The sequence below is a fragment of the Periophthalmus magnuspinnatus genome, chromosome 16 (genome assembly GCF_009829125.3).
Source record: "Periophthalmus magnuspinnatus isolate fPerMag1 chromosome 16, fPerMag1.2.pri, whole genome shotgun sequence".
Lineage (NCBI taxonomy): Eukaryota > Metazoa > Chordata > Actinopteri > Gobiiformes > Gobiidae > Periophthalmus > Periophthalmus magnuspinnatus.
This window is the reverse complement of record NC_047141.1, coordinates 4,062,184-4,083,191: the sequence shown is the minus strand read 5'-3', so window position 1 is coordinate 4,083,191 and position 21,008 is coordinate 4,062,184. Positions and strand designations below refer to the sequence as shown.

The 21,008-nt window shown below is 41.1% G+C and overlaps 3 protein-coding genes across 3 annotated transcripts in view; 2 read left to right on the top strand and 1 right to left on the bottom strand.

The window, feature by feature from the left end:
• Window positions 1–21,008, bottom strand: part of tspan13a (tetraspanin 13a) — a 260,320-nt gene that overhangs the window by 36,573 nt on the left and 202,739 nt on the right. The window lies entirely within an intron of this gene.
• LOC117383590 (uncharacterized) lies at window positions 354–3,090 on the top strand. The gene is made up of 2 exons (XM_033980792.2): window positions 354–1,067; window positions 1,311–3,090. Exons 1-2 carry the CDS (start codon window positions 537–539, stop codon window positions 1,389–1,391), a joined length of 612 nt encoding a protein of 203 aa, XP_033836683.1. The 5' UTR covers window positions 354–536; the 3' UTR covers window positions 1,392–3,090.
• On the top strand, window positions 5,122–20,659 carry mgat1a (alpha-1,3-mannosyl-glycoprotein 2-beta-N-acetylglucosaminyltransferase a). The gene is made up of 5 exons (XM_033980745.2): window positions 5,122–5,344; window positions 9,025–9,862; window positions 11,389–11,571; window positions 13,796–14,011; window positions 14,890–20,659. The coding sequence occupies exons 2-5, from the start codon at window positions 9,626–9,628 to the stop codon at window positions 15,586–15,588; spliced, it is 1,335 nt and encodes a 444-aa protein (XP_033836636.1). The 5' UTR covers window positions 5,122–5,344; window positions 9,025–9,625; the 3' UTR covers window positions 15,589–20,659.

Sequence of the window (21,008 nt, the reverse complement as noted above, 5' to 3'; positions counted from 1 at the left end):
GTGGCCACTTTATGTACTGCCAGGAGAAAAGTGAAATGATTTCTGATAGGACTTTGCAGTGAATGATGCGCCACAGTCTCCTAAAACTTATGCCACAGAACGCGCCTGCTGTGTGACAGAAACTTTTAGAGCTCAGGTTCAGAGAAACATCTGAACATGCTTCATGTCACACAGGTTTCTGTGATGGACAGACGCTCAGACTGCACCCGGTCCCGCCACTCCTGTGTCGGTTTATTTGCGGTGTGACCCGGAGGTTCTGCGGGGCTGTTGCGGTGTCTTTGACACAGCGGACGTGTCTGTATCGCTCCTGCCTGAGTGCGCCCGTGTGTCCTGTTCAAACCGGCCCCTCTGACATTTAACACCGCAGACCCACCCCCGCGGGACCGGGCGCGAGCAAATATGGCTGGGACCCTCCTCACGAGGACCCTCGTGATCCCCTCCTCTGTGCCCACGAGCCGCCCGCCTTTACAGTCCGGGGGCAGTGTCTGGACGCGCTCTCACTCACTAAAGACCGTTAGGAGCGCTCCGGACTCTCCATGGCGTCCACCCCCTCCGCCTCGGCTCTGTCCGCGGTGCTCCGCTGTCAACGCAACATCTGGCCGGCCCCGAGCGCGCATCTGAGCGGGAGCACGGCGCGAGATCTCCCGGTGCAGACGGGCTCGTTGTGGGAGGCTTTTACGCACGGAGAGCGGATCGTCCTGGGGCGCCTGGCGCTGTCTTGTAACGTGCCATGGAAAAAGAGACGCTCACAAAGGCTTTCGCAACCCACACGCGCGCATACTGACGGACACGCGTCTAAAAAGACCGCCGTGTGCATGCGCATCTCGCTCCGCGCGCACAGGGCCAAAGTGGCGTTTGTTTGTGAGAGCGGCGGAGGACGGACACTCTCAGTTTGTCCACGAGGACTGGACACAGCTGACCGGGACAGCGCGTGGCTCTGGGCGAGGGGCGCGTGCGTGTCTATGACGTCACTGCTGTCGCACTTTGTGTTGAACCGTCTGCGCGTGCTGTTATGGACTGGGACAGGTCCCGAGGACGAGGGCACGAGCCGGAGAGAAGAGCCGCAGGTGAGAGAACAGTTTCTGTCACGGTCCAAAGAGAGAGACAATAACAGACCCACGGCCTGGTGAGCGTTTAATGAGGTCACAGGTCAACACTTTGTCCCAGTCCTAAGCCCGGGCGAATAAAGAACTGTCCTTGACTCCATCAATAACACACCTCAAAAATGACTGCACTCTTCCTGCACCATGGGGCCCCGTTGTGGATAAGACATGCCTTGCATATGTATTATATTTCTCCTTTTGTTTCAGACACCAGGAGCAGCCGCAGACTCGTGCCCAGCAGGAGGCGCTGTGCGTGGGACCAAGATCACGGAGGACAGGCCTGACTGAGTCCAAAGCTCCACTTAAACAAACTGTTTTGACAGAAGAGACAGACAGTCACAGACTTTAACCTTTAACCTTTGACCTCTGGGTACCAGCACAACCACAAACAAGTGACACAAAGTATGTGTTTATTTACACTCACTTAGGCCCATGCTCTGCTACTGCCATCTGCCAAAGTAAACAAAGGGACAGTTATATGTGGCTCTATGAATGGAGCTGCATGTTTGTCAAAATTTCTTTTTTTTGATTAATTTATGTATAATCAGATCATTATTTTGTCTAAGAACTGATGAGTGAAAGGACTGGATAAAATGTGCCACAATAAAAAACAGGCTATAAACCGGTTTGTGCCAGAAGCTTCCTCTTGTGTTGCCGCGGTGTCCTGCGTCTGCTCATCTGAGGAAAATTGCATAAAATAACTTACTCTCTGCAGGGAAAGTCATCTCTGTCTCCAGATCTGAACTCGTCTTGGTCAGGACTCCCCACTTCCCACTTCCCCCAGCTCCTCTGGGGGGAACTGGAGGTGTTCTCAGGCCGGCCGAGAGACATGGTCCCTCCAGCGTGTTCTGGGTCTGACACACAGGAAGGGCATCTGACAAATGTCACAGAGACATAGTTTTAGTCCACCAGAAAATCTGATTGTAGGCAGATGGTCCACATGCAGACGTGTTGGTGGTGGTGGAGCTTGGATTTGGTTTCTTTGTGGTTAGTCTGAATATGACAAAAATATTCGTATTTTTACTTGAAAATGCATGTCACTTTAGTCATAGTTTTAGTCCCTTTGATAACGTTTTATTAATTTTTATTTCATTTCAGTCTGCAAAAATATGACATTAATGAAAACTATGATAATGAAAAGAACCCTGAACCACTGCAGGGCTGGACTGAACTGGTCTGACAGGACCTTTCAGACGAGGTGCTCTGGTTCACTGCAGGCATCAGTCTAGTGTCACTTTACACTTTTAGTTTCGGTGTCACTCCTGTTTTGACAAAATCTACAGTCCTTGTCCTTGTTAAGTCCTGGCTTAGTCCTTTTTTAGTCCCGTTTTTGTCTTGCTTTATTCTTTGATCAGTCCTGGTTTAGTGTTTGATTGAATTGAATTGAATTAGTCCTGTCTTAAATGCAGGTGAGATATCCAGATTTAGTTGTATTCATGCAGCAGGAGCAGAGAAAGTGAAAAACTATTTTCCTAACACCTGATATTTGAATAGAATTTGAATGTGTTTTTATAACATGTAAAATCCAATGTGAACTTTATCTTTTGCTAATCCCGTCTGGAAAAGGACACTCTGGCACTGGACACAAAAGGCCTACAGTTCGAATATATGTTCATTTTATCCATGTGAGCTAATAATGTATTGGGAATCTTTGTTTATCTTCATCTGACACAATTCCAATTTGCAGTTTTCAAAATCAGTCTTGTGAAATACTTGAGATACAGAATCCACACTTTTTCAATACTTTCTGAAAATGTAAGTCTGGTCACAGGACACACATGGTTCGTCTGTATCAAAACAAATATGGCTTCTTATGAGGAAAAAAGAAAGGACAAAAATATCACAGGACAGAAAAACATGGAGGATTTCTGCAGAATAAATGAGTGAAGCACTAAACTGTTCATCTGAGGAGAGAGAAATGTGATTTTGTTTTGAAATGATGAGCTACTTTGTTTCATGTGAAACAGAAATAAACAAATCTGATTGGATGATTATGTTTGGTCCTGGGTTGCGATGGACGGAGTGTGGACCTGACTCATATCCCTCTGTATAAAACATACAGAGATCAGTCTGGATTTGCCAGGCAGTGAAATACAACAGCACAACTGAGGAAATGGGGTCCTATGGTCTTATTTTATAATGAAAAAAGAACAACTAAAACAAAACCAAACACACACAGAAATAATGAATTAAAGCCACAGTATGTATAATTTGCACTGAAAAACATACTGTGAGTGGGCCTGCACCTTCATAAACCTGACTCTGATTTGGAGCAGGGCCTCTTCCTGCTTGTTTCCACGGAAATGTTTTTCCTTTGGCTATGATATTCCACAGTATGGCATAAAACTAATCTATCTCCATGGAGTATGATTCAAAGTATGGCTTTAAGTTTCTGTTTCCATGGAATTGTGTTGAAAGTGACATACTCTACCTTTAAGTTAACATATTTTATTGAAATGATACAAGTAAACAAAGGCAACACACACACGCACCCCCCCCCCCCCCCCCCCACACACACACACACAGAGTGTTTTGGCTAATAATAAAATTAACTTCTAGATGAGTCAAAATGGCTTGGATTGTGTTTAATTTAATGTTGACTTGTTCAAAGTGTATTTAAAATAAATACAAATGAGAAAAGTTTAGGATATGTCAAATCTGAACTCAACTGATGTAAATGCTAAGACATTTCAGCAGAACACATCACAGCAGGGCAGTGTTACACTGATGGTGGTGAAAATGAGACTCCTAATGTTGGGGAGTCACATCTATGACCTGGGACCAGGGGTGTTGGACTGGGGTGCAGGTAAAGGGTACTGTTTACCCAGGGTCCAGTGCAGGGAGGGGGCCCTCACAAACTCTGTAATGGGCACTTTTTATCAGACTAACATGTAGTGCGGGTCCACCAGGAAAATTTGTGTCCAGTGCCCAGAATTTGGCGCCACACCCCTGCCAGGGACAGTCCCAGTCTGGAGTCCCAAGTCTCATGTCCCACATCGTAGATATATCCAAAACCATTGTCCAGTTTATAGCAGACATGTCCCAGCTCTCCCTGTTTTTGACCAGTTTGATCAGATATGTGCCAACAGTAAAAAGGGGTATATATTGTATTATTTGGCCAATATACAGAAAACTACAGCAAACCAAATTATTATTATTATTGTTATTATGAGGGTTTTTTTTTAATTGTTTGAATTTACAGAAGTCTCTCACTTTATTTACTATTTATTATTAGTCCCTAACCTGGCTCTATTCCAGTTTGTACTTGTGAAAATTTGGTCATGACCGACCGACAGACCGACAGACAGACAGACAGACAGCAAAAGTTCCAGAGAAGTGTCACGTATCTACTCAGGTTGACAGGTGGGGGCGGGACTTCGGCTCCTTCCGAATAGTTCTGATCAGTCCTAACCCTCAACTCCTTGACTTTTGGAGCTACGTCAAAGGGTCAACCATAAGAGTCCTAGGCAGATAGGAGAAGGAACTTCAGCTGCGTTTGGAGAATCCGAATTCTCAACATGAACTTAAATGACCCCAGTGTGTGAACATGAGAAATGCAGCTCTAAATCTGAAAGGTTTAAACATGAATCATCTCCAACATCTCTATATACCCCATGCACAGGACACAATATACAGACTCACCATCAGCTGCAGCCTCTGTCCTCTGATCCAACAAACATTCCACAAAATCCTGTCCTTTGTGCACCTGCTCCATTATTTTATGCAAATGAGCCACGTGGCCTTAAGTTTGCGTTCTACAAAGGAAACAATGCGCGCGGATCTTCCTTTACGTCATTATGTATTTTCAGATAAAGCACGTGACGCTGTGATGACCCTAACAGCTTTTATTTTCATTCTTATATGAAATTGTATAGTGTCTTTACCTAACTCCTTTCAAACTCACCAGACTATTCGGACTGTCCCATCATGGCAGTCTGTGACGCACATCCGGTTTGGGCTGAAGGACGTAGGATCCTCGTGGCCAATTTGACGTTTTCGGCTCGCGCCTCCCTCTCACGGATCCCGGAAGTTGTCGTGTTACTTTTCCTCTCCGCCTCCCTCTCCTCCTCCTCCAGTCTGCTGCCGAAAAAACAAGAAAAACTACCTTTTAACCCACCCGATCCTGGACGAACGCTTAGAAGACACTTTTACCGACGAGCGGCCGACCATTTGGTGAAAAAAATTCGGATGTCATGGTGAGAAAATAGCGAAGAAAGAAGAAGAAAGTGGATATAGACTGGGTAAGCGATCGGGTTTATAGCGTGTTTTTTGTAACTACCGGGCGTATATTTAACCCACGCTGTTTTATGGTGAAACCGGGTGAATTCAGCGTGTTTTAATCGTGTTTGAGTGTGATCTGTGCCGAAGCAGCCACAGGTGAGTGAAATATTGATCCATGCTCGAAGCGTCACCTCCAAAGCCGAGTGACTTTTTCCACCGAAACCTCCCGAATTAAAGCTCAAACTAGCGACGCCAAACTCTCTGTTTACGTCTGTGATAAAAGCACTAAATATACAAGTGGGCAGATATTTTAAAAGACATCAGCTGGTCCTGGTATCGGCTCATATCGTGTTTAACCGAGTGCAGTGACCTAACGGACCAATGACCTTTGACCTTTGTGGACAGGAAGGAACTTTGCATTCTTTTTTTATTATTCTTATATTTTTTTACTATTCTTATTTTTTATTAATAATAATAAACATATACAACATTTGTGGCATAATAGAACAGTTCAAAAGTTAATAGTCTGAACAGACAGATTATTATGAACCAATACAGAAAGAGAGAGAGAGAGACAAAAAACAGAACAATACTAGGGGTTGTCCATAAGATTTAGGTCGTCTATTACATTTTTTAGGTTTTATAGCATCTATATCTTTCTTTTCCATAAAACGTACAGATGAGAAAACAAGACAAAGTTATTTATGAAATGTGTGGAAGGATGGTTTGGATTTTAAGAACCTCCACTTTATTTAAACTTTAGATATAAACTTCACAAACACATTCGTGATTAAAAATGTGTTGGTCATTTATTAAAAATATATATATATTTGTTTAAAAAAAAGTTTTCAAAAGCAGTAATATTCCAGTACTGACTAACTATTTCAATATGGGGCAGTCTGTAACTTTTCACCATGGTGATGTTATTGCTTTGCCTGTAATGTTCTGCAGCATTGTGTCAAACCTATCTATTGTGCATTTATTTATACAATTAAAAGTGTGTTGTTCAAAAATAACTTGAAAAATGCATGTTCTTACTGTGAGTAGGGTGGCCTCTGCACAGATCTGACCTATAACTTGTCCTGCTGTTGGCGTCTCCTTGTGATTGTGTTCATGGCGATAGATCAATTTAATATTTTTCTGTGTAACATTACAGGTAAAGCAAGACAGGGAATCTGAACCTAGAAGGAAGGCTGTATCTATTCCTTACACAGCTGGTGTGTCAGAAAAGCTTCAGGGAATTTTCAGAAAGTATGAAATTAATTTCAAACCTACAAACACTTGAAGACCGTAAATGGTTCATCCAAAAGAGAAAACCCCAAGCCATAAACAAAGAAATGTAGTTTACTCCATTCAGTGTAGTGAAGAGTGCAGTGAGCGTTACACTGGAGAAACTGTGTGGCTTGAATGATTATGTTAAGTAGGACTCAGGCACAGTGCACACTTAGTGTAGCTCAGTAGACCTAGCCTACAGGCAGAAACTGTAGACAATAGGTGTTTTGAGTTTCACTGTTGGTTAAGTTTCAATGTTATGTCCTCCCTTCAGGTAGCTATAAGGTAGTGTCCATCAGTATTCTGACCAGAACTGAAGAAGCGACTTGGATGAGCAGCAAAATGTCTTCACTCCTACGATGTTTTGTCCGGTTGACATTTTTCTTTTGCGATAGATCAGACCTGGACAACTGAGGGATTACACAGATACATAAAGCAATAGCATCTCTGTGGAGACAAGCAAGGGGGTTCAGACGTTCTTAAAAATGTCAGAATAATGAACGAAAATTTATTAAAAAGAAGGAAAAAACCTTCTAAAAATCCTATTTGCATGTACCTTGATTCTGCTCAGGAAGTTGGTATCAAACCACAAGATAATAAAACGTAGACACTGTTTCTGTTGACATTTGAAAAGTTCCTGTTTTACTAGAACTGGAGAATCAGACCGACCATAGAGATGGAGGAATGGAGAGATGGACGTGGGAGATGAATCCAAAAATATAGTTATATTTTGGGAGACAAGCAAACTTTAAAATTCACTTTTATTTTACAGTTCATACAGATTAGTGTGATACTTGAACCTCAATCAAGACACAGGCGGATTTTAGAACATTATTGATAGACTGTCACAGGGTTGTCAAAAGTATCAGACACTAACCGATCGTCCATACTCATTTGAGTAGGCATCGATACTAAAAGAGTCCCTTTCACAGGACAGAAATTAACCTGTCCTGAATAGATTTATGTTGAAAATCACATTCTATTGTCTAAGGAAAGAGTGTTTTATTAGCTTTGTGGTATCAGAATTGGTATTAAGTATTGAGTCTATTCCTTAGTATCGAAATTGAATCTGAAATTTTAGCTTATCATTTTTGTCCATTTCCCCACAACTTTTATTTTGGAGGAACATTTTGATTTATGTGAAAAAACAGAAGTGTAACTGAGTATCTCCTGTGTGTCAGAGGAGGGGGGTGGGGGTATTCAAGTGGAGCTGTTAATTGTGTAATTTACATAAAACCCGCAGTGCATTCTAGTACAAGAGAGAACTGTTGTGTTACTGGGACGTATTGTTCTCACGATACTGAAACTTCACACTATTTTGATACTAATGAATAGACTCGATATTTGATACTGCTAATAAAAACACTCTTTATTTATCTTTTTTAGGCCATATGATTTGTGATTTTCAACATTTAAATGGAAGTACTTACCCTCAGTCGTCCAGGTAGTTTCCCTAGTGGTCCATGAGCATATACTAGTTTATGTGGTCTATGTGTGGGACTAGTCCAGGGCTGTATTGCCTCATTTCCACTGGTTTGTTTGGAGTGGATCAGTATCGACTACAAGTGTCTCCACTTTCTAAAGTGAACCGTATCGTCTCTGAAAGGTACTAGCTCCCAGAGGGGACTGACCCTGGAGGGTACTAGATTCCAGAAGGTCTGACCATGGAGGGTACTGGCTCCCAGATGGTCTGACCCTGTAGGTACTAGCTCCCAGAGGGAACGGGGCCGTATGGTATGTCTCCAGCTGAGCTTAACGGCCAAACAATATGACTGGACAAGAGAAAACACAATCAGGCAAAAACAAGATGGCAAAAAGCACATATAAACATAAAATTAAAATTTTCTCACGCAACACTGAGTTGATCTTATGATAAACGGCTGTATTTCCAGTTATGACAACTTTAAAAGTGTAGCCGAAATGCTCCACAAAACAAAGCACGAATGCAACAGCAGTTTCCTGTTTATTGATGTACATCAGTCATGTGTAAAGATCTAACTTACCATATTTAGTATCCAGTGTGTAATGTATTAGGCATGAGCCAAACCCACTGCATTACATCAAGTGATGCTAAAACACAGAGCAGAGGAGCAAAGAAGTGAAATAAATGCAGATAAACCGGAAAAAGGTTGTGTTTACGCCAGCTTTAGATTTAGTTTGAGCTTTAGCCTCGTCTCACAGTGCCACAAACTTGGAATTACAAAATGTGATTTGTGAATCCCTGAGAACGACCATACAGTTTTTAGTGTGATCCATACATGATTTAGAATTTATGAAGAAAACGTGAGTTATATTTGAGTGACGTCAGTGTCCCACAGAGCAGAGCCCTGCCCCTTAAAATGAACTAGTTCTATGGTTCATGATATTTAAAAATGTAAAAATCAGGTACAGCAACTTTAATTTGTGTTTTGTCCTTTTGTTTTTCCAGACTCAAATGCAGTTTTCAGTTAGAGGAGCGGCCATCTTTAATCCAAAATGATCCCTGTCTTCTACACGTCTCCTCCTCCTCCTGATGCTGCTGCTTTTTGTGCTCTAATATCCAAATAACTCAGATCTCTCCTGGACACCTGCCTGTAGTGTTCATATCATGCTTCTATGACACACGGCCCCTCCGGTATCCCGCTCCTTTTCTCCACAAACAACATATCGTTTCCACTCCCTTTATATTTAGTTTTGTGTCCCACCGAAACCAACAAGGCCCAGATATTACAAAATAAAGCTGCATGTATTTATATGTTCAGATTTACATAACGTTAACATAGGAAGTGGACTAAAGACAGTTATTACAAGTTTCGACAAAGCATTGATGGTTATAAAGACTTAAAATTTTTACATAATTTTCCACATTGATAATTTAATAGCTAGACTGAACCAGGACTCAACAAGGACAGAATTCTGTAAAAATGTGTTCTCTTTAGTCAAATAACTACATTTTTGCTGCTAAAACCTCCAAAACTAAATGCATATAATCTTAACCCGGCCATTGGAAAAGCCACCTGCACCCTGCCCGCCCCTCCCCTCCCTGTGCCATGGTCCGAAAGAATTCCGTGATCCTGTTCGGGACATTTCTCTTTGTCTCTTGGAATGCCGTGCTGGTTTTGCTGCTTTGGAATCGAGATCCCGGGCCACAGGTTGAGAATCCGCATCCGAACCAGGAAATACCAGACAGCGATGTGGTCCAAGATGTACTCAAGATGGCCGATGCTTTTGAGGCCGAGCTGGGGCGGCAGAAGGACATTCTCCTCCAAATCAAGAACCAAAAATTGGTAAGACACTCTTGCCTCGCAGCAAGAAGGTTTTGGGGTTAGATTCCTGGGGAAAGATGGGTAATTACATTTAGTTGTGTTCTTCTTGGTAGAGTTGTCTGAAGTATCGAAAATGAAATACTAATCGATGCTAAAACTAGCAACTTTTCTGAACTGTTTTATCTTGAGTTTTATCAAAACTCGTGCAAGATCACATGGTATGATCATTTGGGGATCAAAATCGGTATTGAATATTGAGTCTATTCACCTCAACTGGCTCCTCTCGATGTGGAGGAGCAACGGCTCTACTCCGAGCTCCTCCTGTGTGACTGAGCTCCTTATCCTATCTCTAAGGGATCACCCAGCCAGACTAAGAGCGGTTCAGAAGCCCTTCAGGACCAGTTTGACAACAAGGGCCCCACCCTAGAGCCAGGCCTGGGGTGGGTGTTTGACAGTGAGCATCTGGTGGCTGGGCCTTTCCCAGGGGGCCCGATCGGGCACAGCCAGACCCGCCATCTACAGGAAGATCTGTAATAAATAGCACAGTAATAGTACTTTTAATTGAGTAACATATAGTACAGAGTATACAACAGTATTCTTACTTGAGTAAAAGTTGTGTTCCTCTTCCCTCTGTGAGTGAGTCTAGACTTGAGCTTTATGTCAACAACATGAAATGATTTGAACATTTGTGTTTCTTGTAGCGCCTTCAAATATGATTTAGTTTGGCTCATTTTTGTGTCTGTTTGAAAATACCACATTTTGTGCAGTATTTCATATTTTGTCACATTCACTTCAAATTACTCAAACTCACAGTGTGAAGAGGAACCACAACTTTTACTTGTACTGTTACTTTGCACAATATATTACTCAAGTAAAAGTACTGGTACTTCAATAAAAAATAAAGAGTACAATTTCTTCAAAAACTGACTCAAGTAAATGTCACTGAGTAAATGCAACTGAGTACTACCACCTCTGACTGTGAATAATAACCCTGTGATTTTTGACAAGTGCAAACATGTTGGCCGTGTTGACAGCAAAACGGTCACAACATATCAGTCAACATATATAACTTTATTTACCCCTGAGGGCCAATTTAAACACGAGCCATTCAAATGAATAACGAATAAAGAGGTGCGGCCCAGGGGACAGGTATTTGAGAACGTTATGTCAAATTTGAATCTCATTGTGATCAAGCTAGATTGTAGTTATTGTCATAGGGTTTTATTTGACAGGTTGAACAGGGATACAGGTGTACGGGAGGGCATCTGACACACAGGGATACAGGTGTATGGGAGGGCATCTGACACACAGGGATACAGGTGTATGGGAGGGCATCTGACACACAGGGATACGGGTGTATGGGAGGGCATCTGACACACAGGGATACAGGTGTATGGGAGGGCATCTGACACACAGGGATACAGGTGTATGGGAGGGCATCTGACACACAGGGATACATGTGTACGGGAGGGCATCTGGCACGCAGGTATACAGAAGGATGGGAGGGCATCTGACACACTGGCTTACAGCTGTCTCCTTCTCATCAGCATCAGTTGTTCCTGCGGAGACCGTCTAACCTTTCCCGTCTGGCTCCTCCCCCTCCTGCCCCTGTTGCCACGGTGATCCCTATCCTAGTGATGGCATGTAACCGTGTCACCGTGCGGCGCTGCCTCGACAAACTTCTGCAGTACCGACCCTCGGAGGCACTGTACCCTATCATCGTCTCACAGGTGCAACAATTTTACCATTTCAAAAAACAAAAACTATTAAAAAAAAACAAAACAAAAAAAAGCTTTAGTATATGAACAGGTCTTTTATTGTGCAAAATTGACTCTTGTGAGCTCCAAGTCATGTTGTTTCTGTAATCCCTCCGTCACCCATAGCAAAAGACAAAGTTTAAATCTGTCAACTGGACAAATCGTTGTAGGAGTGAAGACGTTTCTCTGCTCATCCAAGTCAGTTCAGTTCTGGTCTGATTACTGTTGGACACTGCCTTATATCTGTCTGAAGAGAGGGGCTAACTGCACTGAAACTGTAAACAGCTATTGTCTCCAGTTTAAGCTGAAACCAGCCTATTCAACCTTTAATGACCCTGCTACTGTTCTCTGAAGTTTTTCAGACAGTTTGAAATTCCTGTCTTTTTCAAACCTACAAATACTTTAAGACAAAAACCGGTTCACCCAAAAGAGAAAACCCCGAGCCATAAACAAAGTAATGTGTCTACTCCATTCAGTGTAGTGAAGAGTGCAGTGAGCGTTATATTAGAGAAACTGAACAGACACTCCATAAGAGAATGTACCAACACCATCGAGAGAGCAGCTCTGGACCCCAGTCTGCTGTACATCTACATCTCAAAGACACTGACCACTCCTTTGAAGCGAGTGAGGTTCATATCTGAGCCAGAGAAAAGAAATGGTTTGAGAGAGGAGTTATAAAGCTATTTTTGTTAGAAAAGACAATCCTCCCTTGAACATGAATGGGGGCCTGAGACATAACCTCTGCCCCATCTATAACTCCATCCTCAGACCCAAACAAAGAGAACAGTAGCAGGGTTGTTAAAGGTTGGATAGGGTAGTTTCAGTTGTAACTGGAGATAATAGCTGTTTACAGTTTCAGTCTAGTTAGCCCCTCCCTTCAGACAGATATGAGGCAGTGTCCAACAGTAATCTCACCAGAACCGAAGAAGCATCTTGGATGAGCAGTGAAACATCTTCACTCTTACGAGTTGTCCAGTTGACAGATTTAAACTTTAAGTCTTTAATCCATGTTATAATGCTGCTACCTCCTCAAAAACAGACCTGGAGATGACCCCACATGGAGCTGAGGAGTTAATTTAAAGCCTTATTAAAGGTCCTATATTACACAAGATTGAGTCTTGAGAGCTTTAAGCTGTCTTATAATGCTGTTACGTCATCAAAAACAAACATGTGTGAATGAAACAAAACACAGCTCTCTGTGTGATGAGATGGTCTGTTTGTGATGAGGGAACAGTCTTATAACAGAGATCAGAAAACTGTGTAATATGGACACTTTAAAGAGGATATATTAAACACAATCTACTTTAAGAGCTTTGAAAGCTTTGAACCATGTTGGAATTGTTTTATCTTCATCATTAACCCCCTTTATGTTATCTTTTTTTGCCCTGCAGTCCCCCCCCCCCCCCCATACACACCCACGGCCCACGGCGCTCTATAAAGCAGACACAAATGTACAGCTAAATCTGAAACCATTCCGTAGTAACTATTATATTGTAGCATTTTATGAGATTTAAATCTGCCTTTTGGACAATACATTTTAGTACATCTCCCACCCTGCCTGTGCATAACTGTGGAGTGTGAGAGATCGGTGCTGAGACGGGCACATTTGCAGCCCTGATTGGACCTCTGATGACTTATTGGTTTCATTATAACGATGACTTGTTCAAATAGGTCACTCACTGCAGCTGATGGCTCTCGTTCTTCCTTCCAATATATCTGTTTTCTTTGATTGTGTGCAGGTCCCGTATGTTTGCTACTTCTTAATCTCTGCAAACCATTTTAACCTAAGGATTCAAATAAAGACGTCTTAACTTTAAAGTGCCTATGACAGCTGGGAGCTCATTTTTGATAAAACACATTTAAGACAATTATATTTAAGATCTTACAAAAAATGTTGCTTTTTTTCCCAGTTTTGCTTTTTTTCTCGGTTTCTAATATGACTTCCTGCTTGAAAATGATGACATCAGCTGTTACCAAACAAGCACTGGGCCAAAACTCCTTTAATGCACATAGAAATTATGATTTGACAAATAAAAATACAAGAAAACAACATGATTTTCAACATGCTTTTCATACTTCACAATCTGCTTCTTGATTGGTGTAAAATAATCATTTATATTTACAACTGGCATTATCTCATCAATTTACTTCGAAATTAGGCACTTTGAATAAATGCTAAGCTGTGCTCTCCCCTCAGGACTGCGGGCACGAGGACACCGCAGCCGTGATCCAGAGCTACGGAGAGAAAGTGACCCACCTGAGGCAGCCAGACCTGGGGGACGTGCCTGTGCGGCCGGAGCATAAGAAGTTCCAGGGATATTACAAGATTTCCAGACACTACCACTGGGCCCTCAGCCAAGTGTTCAGGACCCTGGGGCATGAGGCTGTGGTCATCGTGGAGGATGATCTGGAGGTCAGACAAATACAGCACTGAGAGTTTACCCTGATCTGGATAAAATGATATGAAAAATCTGTCATCACTTATGGGATGGGAGGGCATCTGACACACGGGGATATAGGAGGATGGGAGGGTATGTGACACACAGGGATATGGGAGGATGAGATATCCCATGATTGTTGAAATACTGGAGCCTTCCCTGTTAATTTTTTCCCCTGTAAAGTTAAAGCGAGATCTTCGACTGTGGAGACCTCTAGTGGTCATAGTGTGACATTGCTTCCCGGAGGTCATTGGATCTGCTGTAGCACTTAGAAAAATTGATTAAGTCAAATATAGTTTTTACTGAAAACAATTCTAATGCTGATTCATTCTTAATTACAAAAACACTGGACATGATGGACCATTTATTTATGCTAGAGTTTGGTGTTTTGGTTCAAGACAGTTATCCAATCAGAAAGCAGAATGAGCCTCTGCTCTGAATGGTCTCTACCTAAACCTCAGCACCTGCAGCCAATCATGAATCAGTGCTAGTGCAGCCTCTGCAGCTCAGTGAGTGAATTCTGGAGGTTCTGTGCTTTCACATGAGGCCACACATGTCTCTATCTGCAGGTTCAGGCTCTGGCAGCACAGGCTCAGTTGGTATTGTAGTATGTTTTGAAACTGTAAGAAGCAGGATACATACAGATACTTTAAAGACACACTATTTCAGTTATTGGTTCATATTTTGTCTTTGCAAAACCTTATGGAATATTATGAATTAAATTACAGAAATATATAGATTTTTGAGGTTTATATCTAATTGTATCTCTCTACTTCAATTTGTTGACTATTTTAGATTAATGGGATGCATGTGTAACGGTTTTATTCTGTATGTGTGTGCGCCTGTCCACCAGGTGGCCCCAGACTTCTTTGAGTGCTTCCGTGCGCTGCAACCAATGCTCCAGTCTGACCCCAGCCTCTGGTGTGTCTCTGCCTGGAATGATAATGGACGTGATGGTTACGTGGACCCGGGGAAGCCCAGCCTGCTCTACCGCACAGACTTCTTCCCTGGCCTGGGCTGGATGATGCTGAGACAGCTGTGGGACGAGCTTGAGCCAAAATGGCCGAGCGCGTTTTGGGACGACTGGATGCGCCAACCGGATCAACGCAAAAACCGTGCCTGCATCCGACCCGAAATCTCACGCACCATAACATTCGGACGGCAAGGGGTTAGCCTGGGACAATTTTTTGACAAATACTTAAAATTTATCAGACTCAACTCTGAATTTGTGCCTTTTACAAAAATAGACCTGAGTTACTTGAAAGAAGAGACGTATCGAGTAAATTTTGAGAAGGAGGTGTACAGCGCCCCTGTTGTTTCATACGAGGACGTGAAGCAGGGCAAGCTAAAGGGACCTGGCCCGTTTAGGCTGCAGTACTCCAGCAAAGACAGTTTCAAAACCATGGCCAAAAACCTGGGAGTCATGGAGGACCTGAAGTCGGGCGTGCCCAGAGCCGGATACAGGGGCGTGGTCAGCTTCATCTCCAGAGGCCAGAGGGTTTACTTAGCGCCACCACCTGGATGGACGCAGTATGACCCCACGTGGAGTTGAGGAGTTAATTTAAAGCCTTATTAAAGGTCCTATATTACACGACATTGACTCTTGAGAGCTTTAAGCTGTCTTATAATGCTGTTACATCATCAAAAACATACCTGGAGTTGTTTTGTTTCATTCACATGTTTCAGGAACCCTTTATTATAAGTCTGTCTACATCTCCATAGCTCAAAATGCTCTGTTCCACCTTGTGATGTCATGAGGTGGTAGTTTTAGTTAACAGCTCCTTTTACCTTTAGTTCAGTAGAGACTGGCAATTCCAGGACTGAAAGGTGCGTGGAGTTTAAAAACACAGTGGAGCACTTCCTGTATTACACATGACATCAGAAGGTGGAGTGTTTTCTGTTTGAGAGAAGAACTGAGACTAAATCTGCAGGGTTTGTGTGTTAAACATGTGCGAATGAAACAAAACACAACTCCAGGTGTGTTTGATGAGGAAACAACACTATAACAGATCAGAAAATAGTGTAATATGGGCCCTTTAAAGCCTTATTAAGTGGGAACAGACCAAAGAAAGACTTTAAGAATGAAATGTTATGACCTAAAAATCACTAATACAGCTACAGTCAGGAAATGATTTTGTCTTAGGGGAATAGTTTATTTTTAAGATGTACTTTATTGCAGGGTTGTTCTGACGCTGACTCTGGTATCGGTAACCATTTGTCAGAAAAATTGCCACTGGATATTTTTTTTCCAAGCATTGTGATTAGATTTGAGATTTTGAGAGTAAGATTCTGTTCGAAGTTCAAGTTTTCAAGTTTTCAGCAGGTCCAGAAGAACTGACTGAAAAGACTGAAACCTGAACTGACAAATTAATACAAGAATCGCAAGAACCACCTTTCAGAACATGTTTATACAAATCCAAACTACAGAATTAGCAGCTTTTATGTAGAATAAGACAGGAGATTTAGTTGTTTGTGGACACTGTGCCACTTCACAAACCACAGCCTTTGCTAATTGCGTGCGCTCATAATGTTGTTGTTGAGAGATTGTGGCTAATGCTGCCGCTAACACCCAGAGCAGCTGTAAACACCATTTTTAGAAAAGTGTATTGGAACAACTCTGCTTTATTGTATTATGTATGGGTAATTGGTCCACTGCATTTGACCCATGCTTCAGTGTATCTGAGGTCAAATTCAGGGGATGACCACATTGCAATCCCCAAGGCTGAGCTAGACTTGTTTAGGACAACCTAGCTGGAGGATAAGCCTTTTGCAGTTTTAATTTGATGGGAAGACCCGGAAAACTTGGAAAATTCCACCCAGACACACGGAGAACACGCAGACTCCGCCCTGGGAATTGAACCCGGGACTTTCTTGCTGTGAGGTAGGAACGCTAACCACTCAACCAACATGCTGATTCATGTTCTTAAATGTTCGTATGTTTTTTTAAAGTAGTAATTTCTCTGATCTTAAAACAATCTAATGCTAACACAGTGCCAACGCAAGATCGGACGTGATTTCAGTTCATTATTAGAGGAGTGTATCTGTCCAAAGTTGTTCTGGACGTTTGTGTCTTGGAGAATAGAATGTTCATTGTAGTTTATATTGTTAAATGCAGAAGATCACTTTATAATTAGTTTTTCAGAATCCATTTTGTGCCTTTTATTAGCATTCAGTCCACATCAAATGAGCGCTAATGTACTGTTAATGTACACTGCCAGTCAAACATTTGGACCCACCCCCCCTGTGTTTTTTTTATTTCTTTGTTTAATACTTTTACTTTAGATGCCCACAGAAGACATCAAATTTATGAAGCAAGATTTATGGGATTATATCGTAAAGAAAAAAATGGAAATAATTCAACTATATTTATTATATTTTAGATTCATATTCAGATATTTTTTTAAATCTAAGGAGTTATTTTGAGTTTTTTTTTTCTTTACTACAATCCATATGTGTTCAGTCATAGTTTTGTGCCAAAACCTTTGACTGGTCCTGTGTGTATAACTGTATTTACAAATATCATTGGCGTTCAGTATCGTACATTTTTGAAAACTTTTGACAATTAAAAGGATAAAACCACAAATAAACAGTTTACATCACCCAAAACCCCTTAGATCGGTAATGTAAAATGAAATATCAGGTTAAAAAACTAACAAAAAAAAATCAGTTTAATTCTAACTAAAAGCTCAAAGTTAATGAAGTGCCAAATAGTTAAAGTTAGAATAAAAACAGTTTGTATATACCAGATACACAAGAGTTTTAAGTGCCTTGCAGGAAGACACCATACAGCTTACTACCATTTTAATTAGTTTTGATATTTTCTTATTATAACGCTATATTAGTGGTATAAATGGTAGGGATGCACCGATCCAGCTGTTTCAGGTCCAATACCGATATCGATACTTTGACGTTAAGCAGGCAAGTTGACTGGGGGGGTTCCCTTGCTCCTAATAAGTTCCTTGTGTTAACCGAACACATGGAACTTATTATAAAATAGATCCAATGGTATTACGTAACTGTTATTTCTCCATCACATCATGACTGAACAGTTTTGTGTGAATAAAAGTCCAAACATTATGACGTTCTGGTAACAATAGTAACAGTAACTATATCGGTATTATGGAACTAATACCTGATCCAGAAAATGTTTCAGTATCGACGCCATCATTCGATACCAGTATGGGTGCATCCCTGGTAAATGGTGGGTCACAGTAATAATGTAATTATGTAATTGTAATAAATTGTAATTTTAGAACTGGAAAGATAATAATCAAAGCCTGAATGAAGAATAATATTGTTTAAATGTTGTTGTACTGTCTTGGGCCAATGCTGGAAATGTATGTGTTAAAATGGTTCTCAGGTCTTTTTCATTTTCCAAATATCGCACTATGGTGCGTTTACAATGGCACACACTATATCCAAATCGGACTCAACTATGACTAAACCTGGACTTTAAAGGTGCTGTACCAGATAATGTGAAAACAAGAAAAACAGAAATAGTTCATTTTAAAGCAAAGGTCCAAAGTTATTCCTCATTTACCTTATGCATTCTCAACATCCTAATTATTCACCAGGATGAGTTTATAAGCACTTTTTACAACTTTCAGAGAGCAGAGTTTTGTCATCCCTGTAAAGCTAACAACAGCTACCACTTCCTAATAATTGGACAATGAAACACTTTATAATCAGATGCTGACAGCTCACAGCAGACTTATTTTGACTTTAAGAGTTGCTTATACAGTATATATGTACTGGGGCAGGACACGTTTATCTGGGGGAAAAATCGAGTACAGGGCCTTTAATCTGGACTAGACCAGGACTAATCCAGGACTAAAGCAGGACTGAACCAGGACACGTGTAAACTCGCCCTTTGTCTGTAACAGTTTGTGAGATAGCTGCTGTACATTAAGATTTCTATTTTTCTACAGAGCGTGAAGTGCACACGACACCATCGATGCGTTCAATGCAATGAGCTGAATATTAGCCACTTTTCTGTGTACGCCTGTGGTCCTGTGTGTGCGATGAGAGCTGGATGAGGTGTCTGGGGGAGAGGGGGGGTCAGCACGGCCCTGCTCAGACTGCTGGGTTAAAATTGCATATGACAGGTTAGACTAGTATATATTTCATTAAAACATAGTTAATATATATTTTGACTATACAAAGAATATATAAATGGACATAGCTAACCTGCTAGCCACAGTGGTCCAAACAGGAAGTGATCGACTCTGGCTCCAATTCAATTTACATAAAAAAACTGTGGCCCCTCTTTTTGTAACTGCTGCTGTCAGACTCGTCATTTTGGTCTTAAAATGTTCATATTAACTCACTCTACATGATCCTGGTGTTTTTATTTAGCTATTTAATTTCCAATACTCGACTCTGCTCCAAATTCACCCCTATAACTGCTCTAGCCTCGATGAGTTTCATTTGACTGGAGCCGACACTCAGTTAGTCCACTTCTTTATACAGTCTATGATTTTGACATAGTTTGACAATTTTGGTGTGAGTTTATAATTCCACTTCCTGGTTGGACACGGGCAGCAGATGTGACACACGTCAAGGTAAATCTATAACTGTTACCTAGCAACCATGATGTAAACAAGGGCCAAAGCTTGTCACATTTTGTTAATTTTGTGCATGAAGTGTCCCTGCTTTTTGGATGGCATTTTTGGTGCTGATGTCATTGGTAGAGGAAGGCTAGAACTCCTGTATTTTTGTACTTTTCCTCACAAATTGCCACTTCACTAATATGATATGTATTTAAATTTTAATATGTATTTAGGTACTGTACCTCCAAATCAGGATTAGAAAATAGTGTAAACCTGTCATATGCACTTTAAAGGTCCTATATTATGCAAAATTTGACTTGAATGATAATGATGTTTTCTGTGTTTTTTCATCTTTGGTAAATTCAGTCTATTTTGAGGTCAAAACATTCACTCCACCTCAAGACATCATCAGGTGACAATCTAAAAGTACTCCAAGTTTTTTAAAGTTAATACTACACTTTCAACAGACTCATTCTGATCTCAAATGACCTTCACTGCACAGCTAATTAACTGTTACAATACTACTACAGCTACTAGCTTTAGCCTCTGCATTTCTCGTCAGAATCCTTGCATCCTATACATTTATTTCCTTCACATAACCAATTCCTTATTCCTTTTATATTTTTTTTATTTCAAGTTGCAACATGAAAAAAGTCTGAGTTCTCCAATTCCCAAATAATGCATAATATAGAACCTTTTAATAATGGTACTGCTTCTTTCAAGTACATGTTAGACATTTGTACTATATTTTTCAATGATGGGATCAATATTGGAGTTTGTAATTGGATAACTACAAAAACTGCTCCATAAAACCATGAATTAAATAAACCAATCCTAAAATGTCATATACAAAAGACAGTACTTGAAAGAGGGTCATTGCTGGAGGAGGAGGTGCTTGTGTATTGGATGTATGTTGATGACCACAGACCGCTGCAGTAGTCCACTCTTGATTCTTGTTTTGCTTTCTGTAAATCTGAGCTTCCAGGTTTAAGTTTGAAAACATCTGTAAAAGTTATTGCACATTTTGACATTTGTGTTACTATATTTTTGAAATAAACACACAATGTTACCATATTTGTGTCTAATCGATTTTGTACTTGGAGGGCCTTGCTCTGTTTGCTACCATGAATTCAAAATATCCTCTTAAAGGTCCTATATTACGGAAAGTTGACTCTTGTGAGCTTTTAGCCATGTTATAATGCTGTTCCTCCAAAATGCTCTGTTCCGCCTTGTGATGTCAAGAAGTGGTACCGCTACCTTTTACCTTTAGCTCAGTCTCGATAGAAAATTTCAGAGCTGAAATGATCCAAATGATTCGGGTGAAGGTGTATAGAGTTTAAAAACAGTGGAGCACTTCCTGTATTACCACATGACATCACAAGGTGGAACAGAGTGTTTTCTATTTGAGAGAAAAACTAAATAT

Excerpts from the sequence above, each read along its gene's own strand:
- LOC117383590 (XM_033980792.2), top strand. The coding sequence starts at position 537 with ATGGCGTCCACCCCCTCCGCCTCGGCTCTGTCCGCGGTGCTCCGCTGT. Across the intron at positions 1,068-1,310 it reads GCCGGAGAGAAGAGCCGCAG|ACACCAGGAGCAGCCGCAGA; the intron begins GTGAGAGAACAG and ends CTTTTGTTTCAG.
- mgat1a (XM_033980745.2), top strand. The coding sequence starts at position 9,626 with ATGGTCCGAAAGAATTCCGTGATCCTGTTCGGGACATTTCTCTTTGTC. Across the intron at positions 9,863-11,388 it reads AAATCAAGAACCAAAAATTG|CATCAGTTGTTCCTGCGGAG; the intron begins GTAAGACACTCT and ends CCTTCTCATCAG. Across the intron at positions 11,572-13,795 it reads ACCCTATCATCGTCTCACAG|GACTGCGGGCACGAGGACAC; the intron begins GTGCAACAATTT and ends CTCTCCCCTCAG.